Raw genomic sequence first — 15,448 nt, 5'->3', positions numbered from 1 at the left:
AGGCTTAAACTCTGTACCCTCTACTCAGGATGGTCTTGAAATAGATGTCTAAAAGCTGTTCCCCTAAAAAGGCTATGGCAGATCCTGCTATTTAACTGGGGATGATGAATGGTATAGCATCAATACCATCCCTCAGAGGCCAGGGTAAGGGTTTAGGGATGTGGGTAAGGGTCTGGTCATATGTTTATCTGTGAAGGACTATGGATAAGTGACAAAATTCCTTTCCAGTACTTTTCAGCAGAATCTTTAGACTTCCATCACCTGAGTTAAAACACATGAGATTTTTTTTTTGTCCTTAGCACCTTTTATTGAAATATGACCCTTGATGACAATCTGGCAGGCATATCTATGTCAGCCAAGAAGGGAGTGGTGGAGGACACAAATGGAGAAACAACAAGATTTGGAAAAAGAATAGTTTCACGTGGGATAGATGACCCCCAACAGCTGTACAACCAACACTGGTTCTTCATCTATAGAAACTGTCCCCTGCCCCCCCAAAAAGATCTACTAATCTTCAAATATAATATGCTGTTGCAGAAATATTATTGGCATAGACGACTCCTCTGGCAAAGACAGTGGGAGTCACCAAGCTCCAAATGGGTGGAAGTGGCCAGAAATGGGCCCAGCTTCCTCCATCTGGGGCTTGCTACTGGCAGAGCAGCACTGTCAGGGAGGGTTGGGTTCAGGATGTGGCTCTGGTGTGCCTGGGCAGCTTTTTGACACATGAGGTTAAATGGAAAACAGAACCTGAACCTAACCTTGAAAGAGGCTTTTTATCTTTTCACCTTTCCTTTTCTTTGCTTCCAATTTCTTCCTTTCTACGGCTTTATTTTCAGCGTCTCTGTCTTATTCTGTCAGATTCTACTTGGGCATTTACAGCTATATCCTGGTTGAGTCTCCAGCTGTGGGACTCAGGGAGATTCAATTATCCAGAGCCCCGGGAGGTGGCAGGAGGGGTTGGGGGGACATGTGATAGTAACTCATGCACTGACTTCTCTATCCATCAGCCATCATGCTTGCCTATTACCCATGGGGGCCTGTATAAGTATTTGAAGGGAGAGAGCAGAAGTCAAGACTGATCACTGTCTTTGGGGATCTCCCTTGGCCTGCCTTCCAAACTGCTACTCACTGGCAGGCCTTGGAGGAGGGCTGAGCCCAGGAACTGAGAACAGGGGAGAGAGACTGCATCTCAAGTAATACTGGCAGCTTTGCAGCACTATCACACACAATGAGGCTGCCCTGGCAGGAGTGTGGCATGCCAGTGTCTGTTTAGCAGTTCACTTTTATCTACCAAGCTTCACTGCTAGGTATACTTTTGGGGTTATTTTTTAAGTGCTTTGGCAAATTTCCCTCCATGTGAAAATGAGCATCCTTGTATTCTGATTCCAACTCTAGAAACTAATTTGAGATGGGATTAAGAACAAAAATAACAGAGTTAATAGTATTTTTGGTGTCATAAACTTAAGGTACAACCAATCACATACTGACTAGAAAAACTCAGACTGTGGCCATAGTGTCCAGGTAAGTGACCATTCTTTTCCCTAGGCCCATATTCCCAAAAAGGTGTTCTAGCCCACAAATCTGAGAATGATGAAACATATCAGCCTCATCCTCCCAATACAGGACATCTCAATTTGCTCATTGTTTGTGCTAGAGCCTGCTCAGAAGAAAAGATGACAACTATGGCCTCCATTGAAAGCACTCCCCTACCTTCTCAATCTTGGCTGGCTTGTGTAAGCCTAGCCCCTGCAAGCCACCAGCCTTCCTGAATAAAGCAGAATCTTCCACTGGAGGGGGGAATGGCAGGGTTGCCATTCTAACAGTGTTTCTGGCAGCAGTACTAAGAGCAAACCCAGGGCTCCACAGAAAGGCTTACCCCACCCCCCACCACAGGACACCCTGCTGGCCAAGATTCTCCCATTGTTTTCAAATACAATGAAGAGGAAATGGAAGCTAGTGACAAGTATTTGTAACAGCAGCAAAAGTTCCCTGGCAAATTCTTTGGTTGAATGAGACATCCCTGCTGCTACAGTTGACCTTCAAGGACCCTGAGGAACTCAGCAGTAACTAGAAGAGATGCCAGGCCTTGCTGGGCTGTGTGATACCAAGGACTGGCCCCAGTTAGTGAGGAACAGGGAGCTAAGCTGGATAACAGGGCAGCATTTGGCCATAACCCCCTTCTTGCTATCGTCCACCTGAGGGCTGCTTTTCCAGCATAGATACTTGCTACTGGTGTCAGGGCCTTGGCAACAGCAGCAGTTTTAGTTGTTTGTATGCCTAAGATCCTGGCTGGGTCATCAATTGCTCTGGGGAGCTGGCTCTGGCTGGAGCTCCCAGCTACCTTGAGTTTTGGTTCCCTTGAGCCAGGCCACAGGCTGAGAAGGCAATGGTTAGACGAGTTCCTTCTGAGCTCACCTCTACTGATCCCATAGCTTGGAGATGGTAGAGAAATGGCTGAACCTTTCTCCGTTTCAGGAGATTTCTTTGGTTTCAAAAAGAAATCAGTAAGAAAAACTTGAACCCTGCTGGGGAATGCTAAACTCAACTCACTTAGACTTTAAGGGAAGTACAAGGCCAGGCCACAGTAGGGAGGCTCTGAGTTCAAGGGGAAAACTCCTTCCTAGACGTCGGTAGCTACAGTGGGAACAATTCAACGCCTTGGCACTTGCTTACCTAGCCACGGTGGATTCAGGCTGATCTGCAGAAAATGCTTTCCTTCTGGGCTAACTTTTCCCTCTCCAACTTCCCTCTTCTCGCCTTATTAGTTAAAAAAGAAAAAAATAATCAAAACATAAAAATAAATAAAATCAAAAGGCTATTTAAAATATAACAATAAGAACCCCCTCCCCCAATAATGAAACCTACATCTAGAAGTCAGTTTTAGTAGAGCTATTAATGGCCCATATGGTGAAGCCCTGGGGTAGGCACCTGCAGTAACCCCCAGCAATATAAAGGAAAGATGAAACAAGAGGTGGTAGGACCAAAGTCTTAGGACAGGAAGAGGGTCACACTAGCCAGGGCTAAGAGTAGGCCTCTTCCCCTGAACTTGCTGCTGGGAAAGGTAAGGGTAGAGCCTATTTAAACCTGGTTCCTTCCTAAGGGGCACCTGGGGGTACTCAACTTTTGCTTGCATTTTTTCAGTGTAATTCCTCCCTCTGTGCTTTCCCCTGCAAAGCTTGGGTGAGGCCCTGAAACTGGTGCCAGGTGAATGCCCTCAAGGCAGCCAGCTCACTGTGAGAAATGGCTGGGCCACAAGCCCTGGGGCAGAGTAGAGCTGCAGGGCAGCTTCCCTCTGAGCCTTTAGAGGCTGTTGATGATATGGGTGGGTGATGAGTACTTGATGTCTTTGGTGTCCTAGTACAAAGCAGAATGAAGGCACTTCCTTGGTTCTCTGTGCAGCAAGTACTTGCCCTTGGCAACTGTGGGAAGGAGACTGTGGTTCTAAGATCATACCTTGCTGCAGCTCCCTTGGGTAGAAGCTTGTGGCTTCCCCAGGGTCTCCTAGCTGGTTAGGACCACTGCTAGGGAAGGGGTAGTGAGAGACATCCAGGGTAGAGGGCTGGAACAAACTGCTAATTGCTATCTACTTGCTGAGAAACTGCTAACAAAGAAGACTGAAAGCACTTCCCACATGGCTGCGCAGGGATGCTGTGGCAGAGTGCTGGTAGAATTAGAAATTGCTGGGCCCCAGGAGTAGACTCTCCCTGAGACATTTGAGCTGCTCTTCCCCGAGCTTGATCTTCTCCTCCAGCTCTCGCTGTTCAATGATGAGAGCAGATTTCATCTTGACAAAGTGCTGGTAATCTTGGAGCTGGTCCTGAAGCAGATAGCGGGAGACCATGCCAAACACCAACTTCTCCCGGCGGTCCACGTGCTCCTTCAGCTCCTTGGCATCTGCCAACTGCCCCGTCAGCTGCTGCTTCTTCTCTATCAGCACCAACTGGGGAAGCAGAGGACCAAGTAAGGGCTCTCCCAATTACCAGGCATCTGTCCAACAGTGCTGCCTAGCAGTACTCCACCAGAGATGCTGCCACAAAGCAGCTATACATTCTGCTAATTAGTCAGTCCTAGATTTTCTGCCCTGAAGTCCACCTCCATGCAAAAGCCTTTGTTTCCTGCAGCGGGAGGGTAAACATGAGAACAATTCTGGATAGGGGATGTGAAATCACCTCTTTCCATCTGTTTAATGCTGTCTTCAGTGTAGGGACCACCACTGGGCTTGGGGTGGAGGAAGGCTCTGACAAAGCCAGCCTGTGTCCCTTTCATCTGGTGAACAACTGTCACTGTGGAGGTGCTTTCTGTATGATGTGTGTGTCTGTGTGAGTGGGTATGTGTGAGTCTATGTGTCCGTGTATGTATGTATATGTATGTAGATATGTGCCTCTTGTTGTGGATTCAAAAGTATATCCAAAGCCACCTGTATAGGGAAAGGTGATGCAATTTTGGTTCAGGAGTATATGCATAGTGACCCAACCTGTGAAACTGACAGCTTTCCAATCTCAACTACTTGATGAGACCTCCCCCTCCAACTCTAGAGTGAGGCAAAACTGCTGCTGCTACTACTACTACTGGAGCTAGCATTGATTCAGTGTTTACCCTGTCCCAGGCCCTGTTTTATGTAATTAACATAAACTAATTTAATTCTCACAATAATCCCATAAGGCAGGTAGTATGCTCACCTCATTTTACAGATGAAGAGATTGAGGCAGAGTGACGTTATGTGAGTTGTCCACAGTCACACAGCTAATAAATGGTAGGGCAAGAATTTCAGGGCACTTAAAAGCCAGTGTTCACACTCTTATTTTTTAATTTTATTATTATTATTTTTTTGAGACAGGGTCTTGCTCTGTCACCCAGGCTGGAGTGCAGTGGCACAATCTTTGCTCACGGCAGTCTCTGCCTCCCAGGCTCAAGCAAACCTTCCACCTCAGCCTCTGGAGTAGCTGGGATTATAAGCATGCGCCAACATGCCAGGCTGATTTTTGTATTTTTAGTAGGGATGGGGATTCACTAAGTTGCCCAGGTTGGTCTCAAACTCCTGGACTGAAGCAATCTGCCCGCTTTGGCCTCCCAAAGTACTGGGATTACAGACATGAGCCACCGTGCCCATCCTCAGTGCTCACATGCTTTTAACCCCATGCTCTACTGTTTCCCATGGTAGCCCAACTTGAAAGAGGGAGCCCTGAGAAGAAACAAATGGCATTTCCCTCTACCCGCACCCCAGAGACCCCAACTCTACCTTCTCCTGGTTGGCCTCTGAATCGATGCTGTTGAGAGCATTCTCCACCCGGGCCAGTCGTCCAGAGAGTGACAGCAACAGATTGACCACTTTGTCCAGGTCCCCAACAAACAAGTGGTACTTTTCAAATTCATTGGATTTGCAGACGGCTTTTAAGTTGGCCTCCACCTTCTCCCCAAGGGCAGAATTGGCATCGATGTCCTCTAGCAGCCCTCGCTGGGCCTCCCGCAAGACAGAAAGTTTTCTGCTGATGCTTTCGATAAGCTGTATCTAGGGGAATTAAACAGGAGAAGACAAAGGATGAGAATGGGGATCAACAGAAACTGATTTGTGCCTGTAACCTCTGTTTTGGAATCCAGGGAACAGATGGTGGGCTCTATCCTAGTCACTGGAAACAAAGGAAACTTGGGCAAGTCATGAGCAACTCCAGTCTTTTGGGCAAGCACCTTCTATCCATCTGGTAGGGATATCCATGTCATCACCAAACTTTTTGGCATTGGGTAAGTGGTATCCATGCACTAAGCTTCATTTACCAGATGCAACTTAATAAATACTTGCTGGCACTTTTTTTTTTTTTTTTGAGATGGAGTCTCACTCTGTTGCCCAGGCTGGAGTGCAGTGGCACGATCTCAGCTCACTGCAACCTCTGCCTCCCAGGTTCAAGTGATTCTTGGGACTCGGCCTCCTAAGTAGCTGAGGTTACAGGTGCATGTCACGGATGCCAGGCTAATTTTGTGTGTGTGTGTGTGTGTGTGTACTTTTAGTAGAGATGGGGTTTCATGATGTTGGCCAGGCTGACCTCAAGTGATCAGCCCCCCTCAGCCTCCCAAAATGCTGGGATCACAGGTGTGAGCCTCTGCACCCACTCCCTTCCTGGGACTATTTAATAAATAGGAGCTACAGTCCTTTTGAGAGCCTAGGTTGGAAAAGCATTTGCACTAAGGTATTTGCCTATCACTTCATTCATTCTCCTTCAATCCATTTAAGTACCTCTCAAGTTCATGGCACTATGCTAGATCTTTGCTTCCTTAGCTTGGCTTTTGAGGCCTTTTGGATAAGACTGTGAGTTCTGGAGTCATAACGACTGGGTTTGACTTATAGCTTTGCCACTTCGTAGCTGTGGGACCTTGGGTGACTTGACATTATTGAGCTTCACTTTCTTTATCTGTAGAATGGGGATAATTGCTTTACCCACTGCACTGAGTCATAATAAGGAGTCAATGAGATTACGCATGCAAAGTGTTTGGCCCATAGTAAGTGCTGCACAAAAGCTAGGCTGCTATTATTTGTTACTCAGTCTGGCCCCACCTTGCCATTCTAATGTCCCTCCTCAGAGCCTTTCAGAATTAGCTCACTCTCCTCTGTGTTCACAACACTCATTCTTGTGTTCCTGAGTAGCTTATGCAGTTCCATCTACTCTTTATCTCTTTCTTCATTTTGGTTATTCCTAAACTTCTTCAGGGGACGGCTCTGCCCCTCCCCTCCCCCACAGGAAGCCCTCCTCTGTAAGTCTTCTCTCAGTGATCTTTTTTGTCCGAGCTTTTAAGTATTTTAGAATTAGAACCCTATAGTGTAACTTGAAGTTCCTCACTTTCCATTCCTTGTGTGTGTCTGATCTCTCACCTGCTATTGATTGTAAGTTTCTTAAGGGAAGTGCTGTCTGTCTTCTGATTTGTCTTCCCTATAGGTGAGTACAGTCACAGGGAAGTACAGTGGAGTTTTAGAGTCAGAGACATCTGGATTCCAATTCCACCTCCAAACTCTATGGCCTTAGGATAGATACCTAATCCCACTTCTGTTTCCTCATCTGTAAAGTGGACACCTCCCCAACTCCAGAGATTTTCTGATGGGTACATGAAACCACATAAGTAAAAGACTTAGTATTATGACTGGCACTTAAATGCTCGATGCATGCTTACTAATGTTATTATTATTATTAAATTAGTTCTACAAACTAATAAATACTTGTCTAGCTGCAAGGTTACGACAAGAATGGCCCTGCCCCAGGCTGCCCATAGCCTCTGTAGCCAGTATTGCTTTGTGGTTAAGAGCACAGAGGCTCCAGTGCCAGACTACCAGAGTTTGAACTCCTGCTCTGCTGGAAAAGTAGTGGGATTATATACGACCTTGAGCAAATTACTCAACCTCTCTGCACGTCAATTTCCACATCTAAAAAATAGGATAACAATAGGACCTACCTCATAGAGTTGTTATGAGAATTAAATAAGTTATCACACGTTACATGTTTAGAATAGTATCTTGTACATAGGAGTATGCTTCAATGTATGTTTTAATCTTATTCTAGCCCAAGCACTAGGACCATAGGCTTCTAGTTTTCTGGAATGTATTCCCCTCTAGTAGTTTAATTAGAGATGTCCAAAGTGACCAAGACTAAGAAAGCCTCCTCCAGGTACCAAGACCTGTTGTCATATTTTAGAACTCTTCAAAAGTCAGGAGATCACCATGATCTCAGTCTGAAGTATAATAGGTTTGCATTTGGGGAAAATTCCAAAACCCACTGGGAACTGGGGATCAGTGACATGAATAAGGCAACACAATTAGATGAAGAGGCTGCCAGTTATATTCCCACCATCTGCTCTCCCAAATAAAAGTCAATGCTGGGGACAAAGGATGGCTGGGGGCCATCTGGAAAATGACCCACTTGGAAAATCACCTTCCCACCCCAGTTCCCAAGCTCCAGGGATAGATGGAAGGATAAAAGTGGAGAGAGCCCTTTACTTCTTGGAACTTGTGCTCTGCAACCTGAACCTCAGTCCTGGGGAAGTGTGATGGATAGAGTTGTGGAGTCATCACAGATCCAGCCAGAGCTGAGTTGTTTTATCTGGGACATCGCAAATTGGTGACATTCCTCACCTTTCTTCCTCAGAGACAAAAACTGTCATAGCCCACCCACAATCACTTTAGTTCACTTTCTGTTGTTCTGTGCTCTGCCATTTCTGATCATCTCTCTCTTTTCCTGGTCAGACTTCTAGGTTTGCCCCTGCAGAGGCCAGGCCCTGAGTAAGCTAGGAGTACCCCTGCTCAGGGAACATGGAATCCAAGGAAGCAGACATCTGCATCAATAAAACTTCAACACCACCATGCTTCCAATTCTTTCCCTGACATTTTGCTTCAGATAGGAAATTGGAGGAAGGACTTTTGCAAATGGCCCTGTACCTTCCTACGGGTCATGTCCTGAAAGAAATATGGGCAGAACAATTTACATTGAGTTCAGATGTCCACAAAGAGGTAAATTGAGCCTTTGAGGTTGCCATGACAACCCTATTTGCTTATGAAATACAATAGGTAAGTGCAGGGAGGGGAAAGTGATTCCAAGAATTCGATTAGAAAACCAGACTAGTGGTACTTAGACAAAGAAAGGAAAGCTTTGGAACAGCAACAACATCATCATCTCCACTTAACTATTTTGTACTTTTAAGACATAATTGACTATCCTTGCAAATAAATACTAAAGTTTGCCAGCCTATAATTTGTCCTTATTTTACTTAGTCTCTTCTGTCTCCCACAAAGTTGCACAAAGAATAAAAATCAATGGCACTGCCATTGGTTAGAAGAGCCCACTGGCAGAAACTCTGATGTGCCCTGGGTAGTGAGTTACTTACAAGGCTGGCTTAATTCAGAGAGACAGCATGTACTGTACAGTAGAAATTCAGACAGTCTTGACTTCAAGTGCTGGATCTACCATTTAGTCTGTAACCCCTGGGCAAATTAGTCCCTTCAACTAGTAAAAAAGGGATAGTAATATCTGCCTTGTTGGGCAGTTCTTTTGTTTTTTGAGACGGAGTTTCACTCTTTGTTGCCCAGGCTGGAGTGCAGTGGTGCGATCTCGGCTCACTGCAACCTCTGCCTCCCGGGTTCAAGCGATTCTCCTGTCTCAGTCTCCCGAGCAGCTGGGATTACAGATGCCTGCCACCACGCCTGGCTAATTTTTGTATTTTTAGTAGAGACGGGGTTTCACCATGTTGGCCAGGCTGTTCTCGAACTCCTGACCTCAGGTGATCCACCCGCCTTGGCCTCCCAAAGTGCTGGGATTACAGGCGTGAGCCACCGTGCCCAGCCCTTGTTGGGTTGTTGTAAGGATCACAGAGACAATAATGATGATTATGATTGTTATTATTATTACTGACTGGATCAAAAATAGACAGGACTTGGATCTGTGAGAAACCCAGAGAGGCTGTATGATTTCCATACTGAAAATATGGGAATGCGAGATGTTCTAGAGAGTGTAGAAGGCTGGTCATCCTCCAGACACATTCAAGCTAAATTCTGAAAATCTCTAGGGCACATCAAAAAACTTTACCTTTTTTTGAGCCAGTTCATGGTCAACTTCCTCCTCTCCTAGGCCAATCTCTGCCATCTCAGGTTGGTCTTTCAGTTTGTTCAGCAGCTCTGCCTTGGCCACAGAAATATTGTAATAAGCTGAGTAAGAGGTAGGGATTCCTGGGGCCCCTGGAGGAGGCGAAAAGTGCTGAAACTCTTGTCTGTGGAAACAAAGAATGACCATTTGAGCACCTCTGTTGAGAGGCTGCTGACATTTCTGTTTCTTAATTTCTCCATCTGAAAAATGGAACCCTGCTTCACCAAGGAGTGAAAAAAATGGAGAAGGCACTGTTCAAATGTAAACAGGCCACATGAAGGCAAACGAGTTAAGTAAAGGCAAGTTTTAAGAACTTAGAAGGCTATTCCCATGCCCCTGACTTCATTGGCTAGGGAGACTTCTTTCGAGATAATTTGGTTTGGTCATTAACACTCAATTAAAATCCAGAAAACCTGGCAGGCCTTCTGATCATCATCCCTTTGGTGCATGACCCCAGTATGTAGATCCCAAAGTAGGGGCTAGGTGGTAGAGAAGTATCTGAGACCTTAGCTATTGGTTCTCCAAGCCTGTTGGCCTCCCTGAGACCTACCCCTGGATCTCCACCCATCCTGGCTCTATCTAGTCTTCTTGCTTACAAAGGCACCCTGTGGCTTTCCTGGACACTCTCATCATTTTTTTCTTTTCCAATGCCACTCCTACTTGAAATGGACCCTCTGCTGCAGATCTCCCACAGCAAAGAGGTCACCCACGACCTCAACAGTGGTCGCCATGTTAGAGGCTGTGGTTAGCACCTTGCCAGGGACTTGTCACCGCCCACCACATCTCTCATGAACTCTTCAGACATTGCCTGCTGTAGGGCAGGACTTCAGCCTGAAAAGGGATAGCATCTCTCCACTTCTGGCATATTCCCAATGGCTCCTGCCTCCTCCATGGTTGTAGAATGAAATGGGGAAAAAAATGGAACCAGTGGCACCCAGGGGCTTGACAAGTATAGCAACAGACCCTGTTGTCTTGGGTTCACCAAAGCCTGTGGGGCTGAGGCATTGCTTCTCAGAGCCCCAGCCCATGAAATAGAACTTCTCCTCAGGAAAAAAAGTAGTTCTGGTTCCATGCTGGCTTGGGTTTGGCCTCTTCTGCCATCAAAGCTTCCGGTCTGGTGTGAGGAAGGAAGTAGAGAGAAATGCTACAATGTCAGGTCTCAGCGATGGAGGGGCAAATAATTTTGCCCGTGGTTTATGCTAGGGGGTAGCCCACCCTCACTATATTCTCATTGCCTGCTAGCCACTCCCATCCTCCACCTGTCTGTGTCACTACCCCTTTGCTAACCTCTAGCTGTTTGAAAGGGAAAATAGGAGAAACTCATTAGTCATTTTTGCAGCTATTTGCAGTTCTTAGATAAAGGTCAAAAATAATGGTTAAAAGGCTCCACAGCTATTTACTGATTCATGCTATGCTGTCTCCTAATTCATCACACAAAAGAAAGTTGGGCATGCCAATATTCTCTATCCTAGGGAAATTCATTTATATGTAAGTTTCAAGCTTGTAACACTGGTAAAAGAGCAATACTAGCTAACATGCACACCATACTTACCATGCCCCAGAAACCATCCTAAGATAGATACCCACACACATAGGTATATAAATATGTAATTGAATGCTCATGAAAACCATTATACAGATAAGGAACATGAGGCAACAAGAGGTACAGTGACTTCCCCAAGGTCACCAGACATTAAATGACAGACCTGCGATTTGCACCTGGACAACCTGACTCTAGAATCTGTGCTTCAAGCCGCTATGCTATACTGCCAAAGGGACAACTTGAGATCATATAAAAGCCTACATGTAAGGAATTTTCTGGCTGGAGTATATCTATGTTAGCAGATAATGGAGAATATTCTGGAGGGAATATGAAGGTCTGAACTTAGGGAATTCCTATCTACAAGAAAAATATTTAGGGTATGTGTGAAAGTTCTGTGTCAGAAGGTGTTATAAAGGAAAAAAAGGATGTGCTAATTGGAGACTCAGTTCCCCAGCATACACATCCCTGCATCATATTATAGTACATCATATTAGGCACTATGTTCTAGGGATCCTTTCCTTATCACCTCCATTAATAGGGAAGCGATTATAGGTGATCTATGTAGTAAACATCAAAGCAAAAATCAGATTCCTTTCACAGAGCACTGAGAGGAAATGCATAGAGTCCATAAAGCAAGCTATACCTATACCTGAATCAGAGTTATTAGACTTAAATAATACTTAATTATTCCACTAATTGGCTTCTGTGTGTATCCCAGCATTTTTTAACAGAACAGTATGTAGGTTATAAAGGTACTAGAGTTTAACTTGGCTGAAATTAGGATATCTTTGTTTGCATTTTAGATTCAAAATATTATGCATCTATATGTCCCTTACAAAATCTTAAAGCTGCTTCCTTCTGGCTAGGACACTGTCCTCTCCTAGGTTTGGGAATAGAATCTTCTTCAAGAGCCCAGAGATCATGGGATGATATAGCAAGCATAGTGAGCTACCTGAGATCTTGTGATAAAGTTACTTTATCTCCCTGGGCCTCGCTTTTTTCATCTAAGAAATGAAGAAGATGAATGGTAACTATTTCATAAGTTTATTTTGATGATTAAATCAATCGTTACCCAAAGTGCTTAGAACAATGCAGGGCACATAGTAAGCAATCAAAAAAATTAGCTATTTTGGGAATGATGCTGTTCCTTAAATCTCCATCACTCAAAGGAGCATCTAATTGATTTTGTAGCCACAAGCAGAGCTGTGTGCAAACAAATGTTTTCCCTTACATCCCATAGTCATTAAAAATAAATCTCTGGAGCAAGTTACAAGATCTCTAGCAATAGTGATTTCTTTCTGTCTGGCCAAGGTGCCAAGGCAAAGGGAGCTACATAAAGAAGGAAGAACCAGGGCCTGTAACTGCTGCCTCTGGTACACCTTGCCCTACAGGAGAGAAGAGGACCTGTGACTCCTGGCCTATGGAAACAACAAGATCTCTCTGGGAGGGGCTGCCTAGGAAGGCAAAATAAGCATGGGCTTTGGAGTCAGACAGCTCTGGCTTTGAATCTTTGCTGTGTAACTTGGAATTAGTTAGTTTCCTCATCTGTCAAATGGGGATAATAATGGCTAATAGGGCTATTGGGAGGATTAAATGAAATAGATACATAATGTCTGGCAATGTCTGGTATATAAGAAATACTTAACAAATGTTCATCCATTCATTTATTTGTCCTTTCTTCTTAAATATTTGTTAAGTGCCTACTATTGGGAGGTCATTTTCCCTTTTCCCTGCTATGATAGATAACAATCACAGGTATTTTTCACAAAATGTTTTCTAATTACAATGAGAATGCTCCCCAGGTAGAACAGCTTGAGAAGCAGCCACATGGGATCTAATGAAGGATTCTTAACAGTGCCTGGGAGCCAGGCCCTGTAAATGCTGTGCTTATGGCATCTTGGGCTGGAAAACTGATCAACTAGCTCCAGATAGACAAGTCACACATTTTTCTGTCAATAAAAGACTTGATAACAGGATACTTCTAACCGCAACAAGTCTCAGGCAAATTCCTGCTATAAAGAGAGTTAAAGAAAGCACTTATAAGCCACCTGCCTCCCGAACCTCAGCCCCAGCAGAGAGTGGGCTGAGCTCTCCATAGGAGAGCAGGCGGAGCCGCTGACAGCCAGAGCACTGAGCAATAATAGCAATGATGGTCCCGGGGCTTTTGCTTTGGAGCAAAAGAAATAAAAAAAAAACCCAACCATGCACTATAGGGCATGCAGATGACAACTGGCTCAGTGGAGTGAACAAACACTGGCAGTCCTGCTGCCAGAACACACTCTTGCTTTGGCCTCCCTGCCCAGGCAGCTCACCCTGTCAACTACCACCTATTACACACCCACGTGAATGCAAAGAGGCAGGTAAACAAGGAGGGGGAGAAAGTGGAAGAGAAAAAGAATGTCCTTAACTATTGTAAGGAATTATCAAGGCATGAAGCACCCAGCCCCAGGAATACCTTTGATGCTGGTGGTTGTGGGGGGACGAGTTTAGAAGCCCAGGCTACTTGTCCTAGAGCAGAGGCAGGCCAGGTTGTGAGCTGGCCTCTAATTCTGGAGGGCAAGCAGAAGAGAAGGCAGGAAAAGTGCCTGAGCCAGGTTTCTGGGAAAGACCTAGTATAGGCAACAAGTGTTCAATGTCTTTGGGATCAGGGGCCAGAAGTTGATGGACACCGTGAAGACACACTAAGGAAAAGTACAATACTTTAATAAAGATATTTAGGGATAAGAACATGATATTTACTGAGCATCTACTATGTGCTAAGCATGGAGCTATATCCTTTATGTAGATTATCTTAATATTCATAACAATCATGTGAAGCAAGTATCATTTTACCCATTTTCCAGGTAAGAAAACTGAGGCTGGGAGCAGTTTAATTGGCCAGCCTGAGGTCATCCAGTTAGTAAATGGTGGAGGTAAAATTCAAACTTGTGCTGCCTGCCTCTTCAGAGACCTAGTATCTTCCATATGTACTTACTTGGCGGATTCAGTGGCTTCCTGTTCTGATGTCCTCCAAAGCCCACCAATGCCATAGTAGCAAGGGGGCTGAGCCTGCTCAGGTTGAGATCCCAAGTGACCCCTTATTGGAGGCAAGAAATCACTGGAATGGAGTGCAAAGGATTCTTGCTCTGCTGGGACACTTTGTGAACCCTGTCTTGAGCCCTCCAGGTGGCCAAGGCTGAGGGGTTGTGGCTGCTCCAGGACCTCCTCAGGATTGAGAGCACAGGAACCAGAGGTTTCTGAACTGAAATACTGGGGTGGCAGCTCCTCTTCCTCCTCCTCTCCCTCCTCCTCCTCCTCTTCCTCTTCTTCTTCTTCCTCCTCCTCCTCCTGTTGCTTCTGCTGCTGCTGTTGCTGCTTCTGCTGCTGGGCTGCGCGAAAGAGCCTGTACTTCTCCCAGTTGGGAGGAGGAGGGCGAGGAGGAGGAAAGGCCTTCTTCCTGGCTCCGAGAAGATCTGACTGGGTCTCATCACCTTTGCTAAAGAGCTCCCTCCTATGTTGCCCCCAGGCCCGGGTGCTTTGGGGCTCCAAGCTGATGTGACTCTCTGAGAAGGCACGGCTGCGCAGTGGGTGGGGCATGGAGGCAAGGGAGCTCCCCTCCTCATAAACTGAAGTTTCCTCTGATTTTTTCAAAGCATGTTTGAAGTCTCCAAGGAGGTCAAGAGAAGAAATTGCTCGGTAGCTTGACAAGTCCAGTGCTGGGTTCTCAAGGCAAGGATGGAAAGGGGTTGCCCATGAAAAGCTAGTCTTGGAATGAGCCATTTCCCTGCAAAACATCAGATGAATACTGAGAAAAACAAGCAAGTTGCAGATAGGCCCATATTTTGGATGACAACATTTATATAAAATTTAAAATGTCCACAAAACAATGTAGTATGTGTAGTAAATGTAATAATAGTAATACTAATATAATAATAATGATAGCTAACACTTACTGAGCATATACTAAATACTAGGCACTGTTTAAGTGGTTTCCATGTCTTCACTTATCTAATCCTCACAATAACCCCAGGAGGTAGCTATTACTATTGCACTGATTTTACAGTTGGGGAAACTGAGGCATAGAGCATTTAAGTAACTTGCCTGGGGTCATAAAGCTAGTACGTGGTAGAGCTAGGATTGGAACTTGAAGAGTTTAGCTCCAAAGTCTGGATATACACGTACTACCCCAGTCTGTTTATAGGAGCCAGATTGCATGTGCTGTTTTCTGGGGCTTACAAGCCTGGTTATCCTGCCTCACCTGTTGTTTTTGTTTGTTTTTCATTATAAAAATTTCAAATATTTAGAAATG

The 15,448-nt window shown here is 45.2% G+C and overlaps 1 protein-coding gene across 1 annotated transcript in view; it reads right to left on the bottom strand.

Annotated features, from left to right (window-relative positions):
* Window positions 1-287: 287 nt before the first annotated feature.
* Window positions 288-15,448, bottom strand: part of SHROOM4 (shroom family member 4) — a 49,421-nt gene continuing 34,260 nt past the window's right edge. Inside the window, exons 5-8 of the mRNA XM_030807438.1 lie at window positions 14,135-14,923; window positions 9,561-9,741; window positions 5,240-5,509; window positions 288-3,940 (exon numbers count right to left, since the gene is read on the bottom strand). Of these exons, the coding sequence (XP_030663298.1) occupies window positions 3,671-3,940; window positions 5,240-5,509; window positions 9,561-9,741; window positions 14,135-14,923 (1,510 nt within the window). The 3' untranslated portion in view covers window positions 288-3,670. The remainder of the gene's footprint in view (window positions 3,941-5,239; window positions 5,510-9,560; window positions 9,742-14,134; window positions 14,924-15,448) is intronic.

Source organism: Nomascus leucogenys, chromosome X (assembly GCF_006542625.1).
Source record: "Nomascus leucogenys isolate Asia chromosome X, Asia_NLE_v1, whole genome shotgun sequence".
Taxonomy (NCBI): Eukaryota; Metazoa; Chordata; class Mammalia; order Primates; family Hylobatidae; genus Nomascus; species Nomascus leucogenys.
Note: the sequence above shows the minus strand (reverse complement) of the source record. Positions and strands in the feature narration are given on the sequence as shown.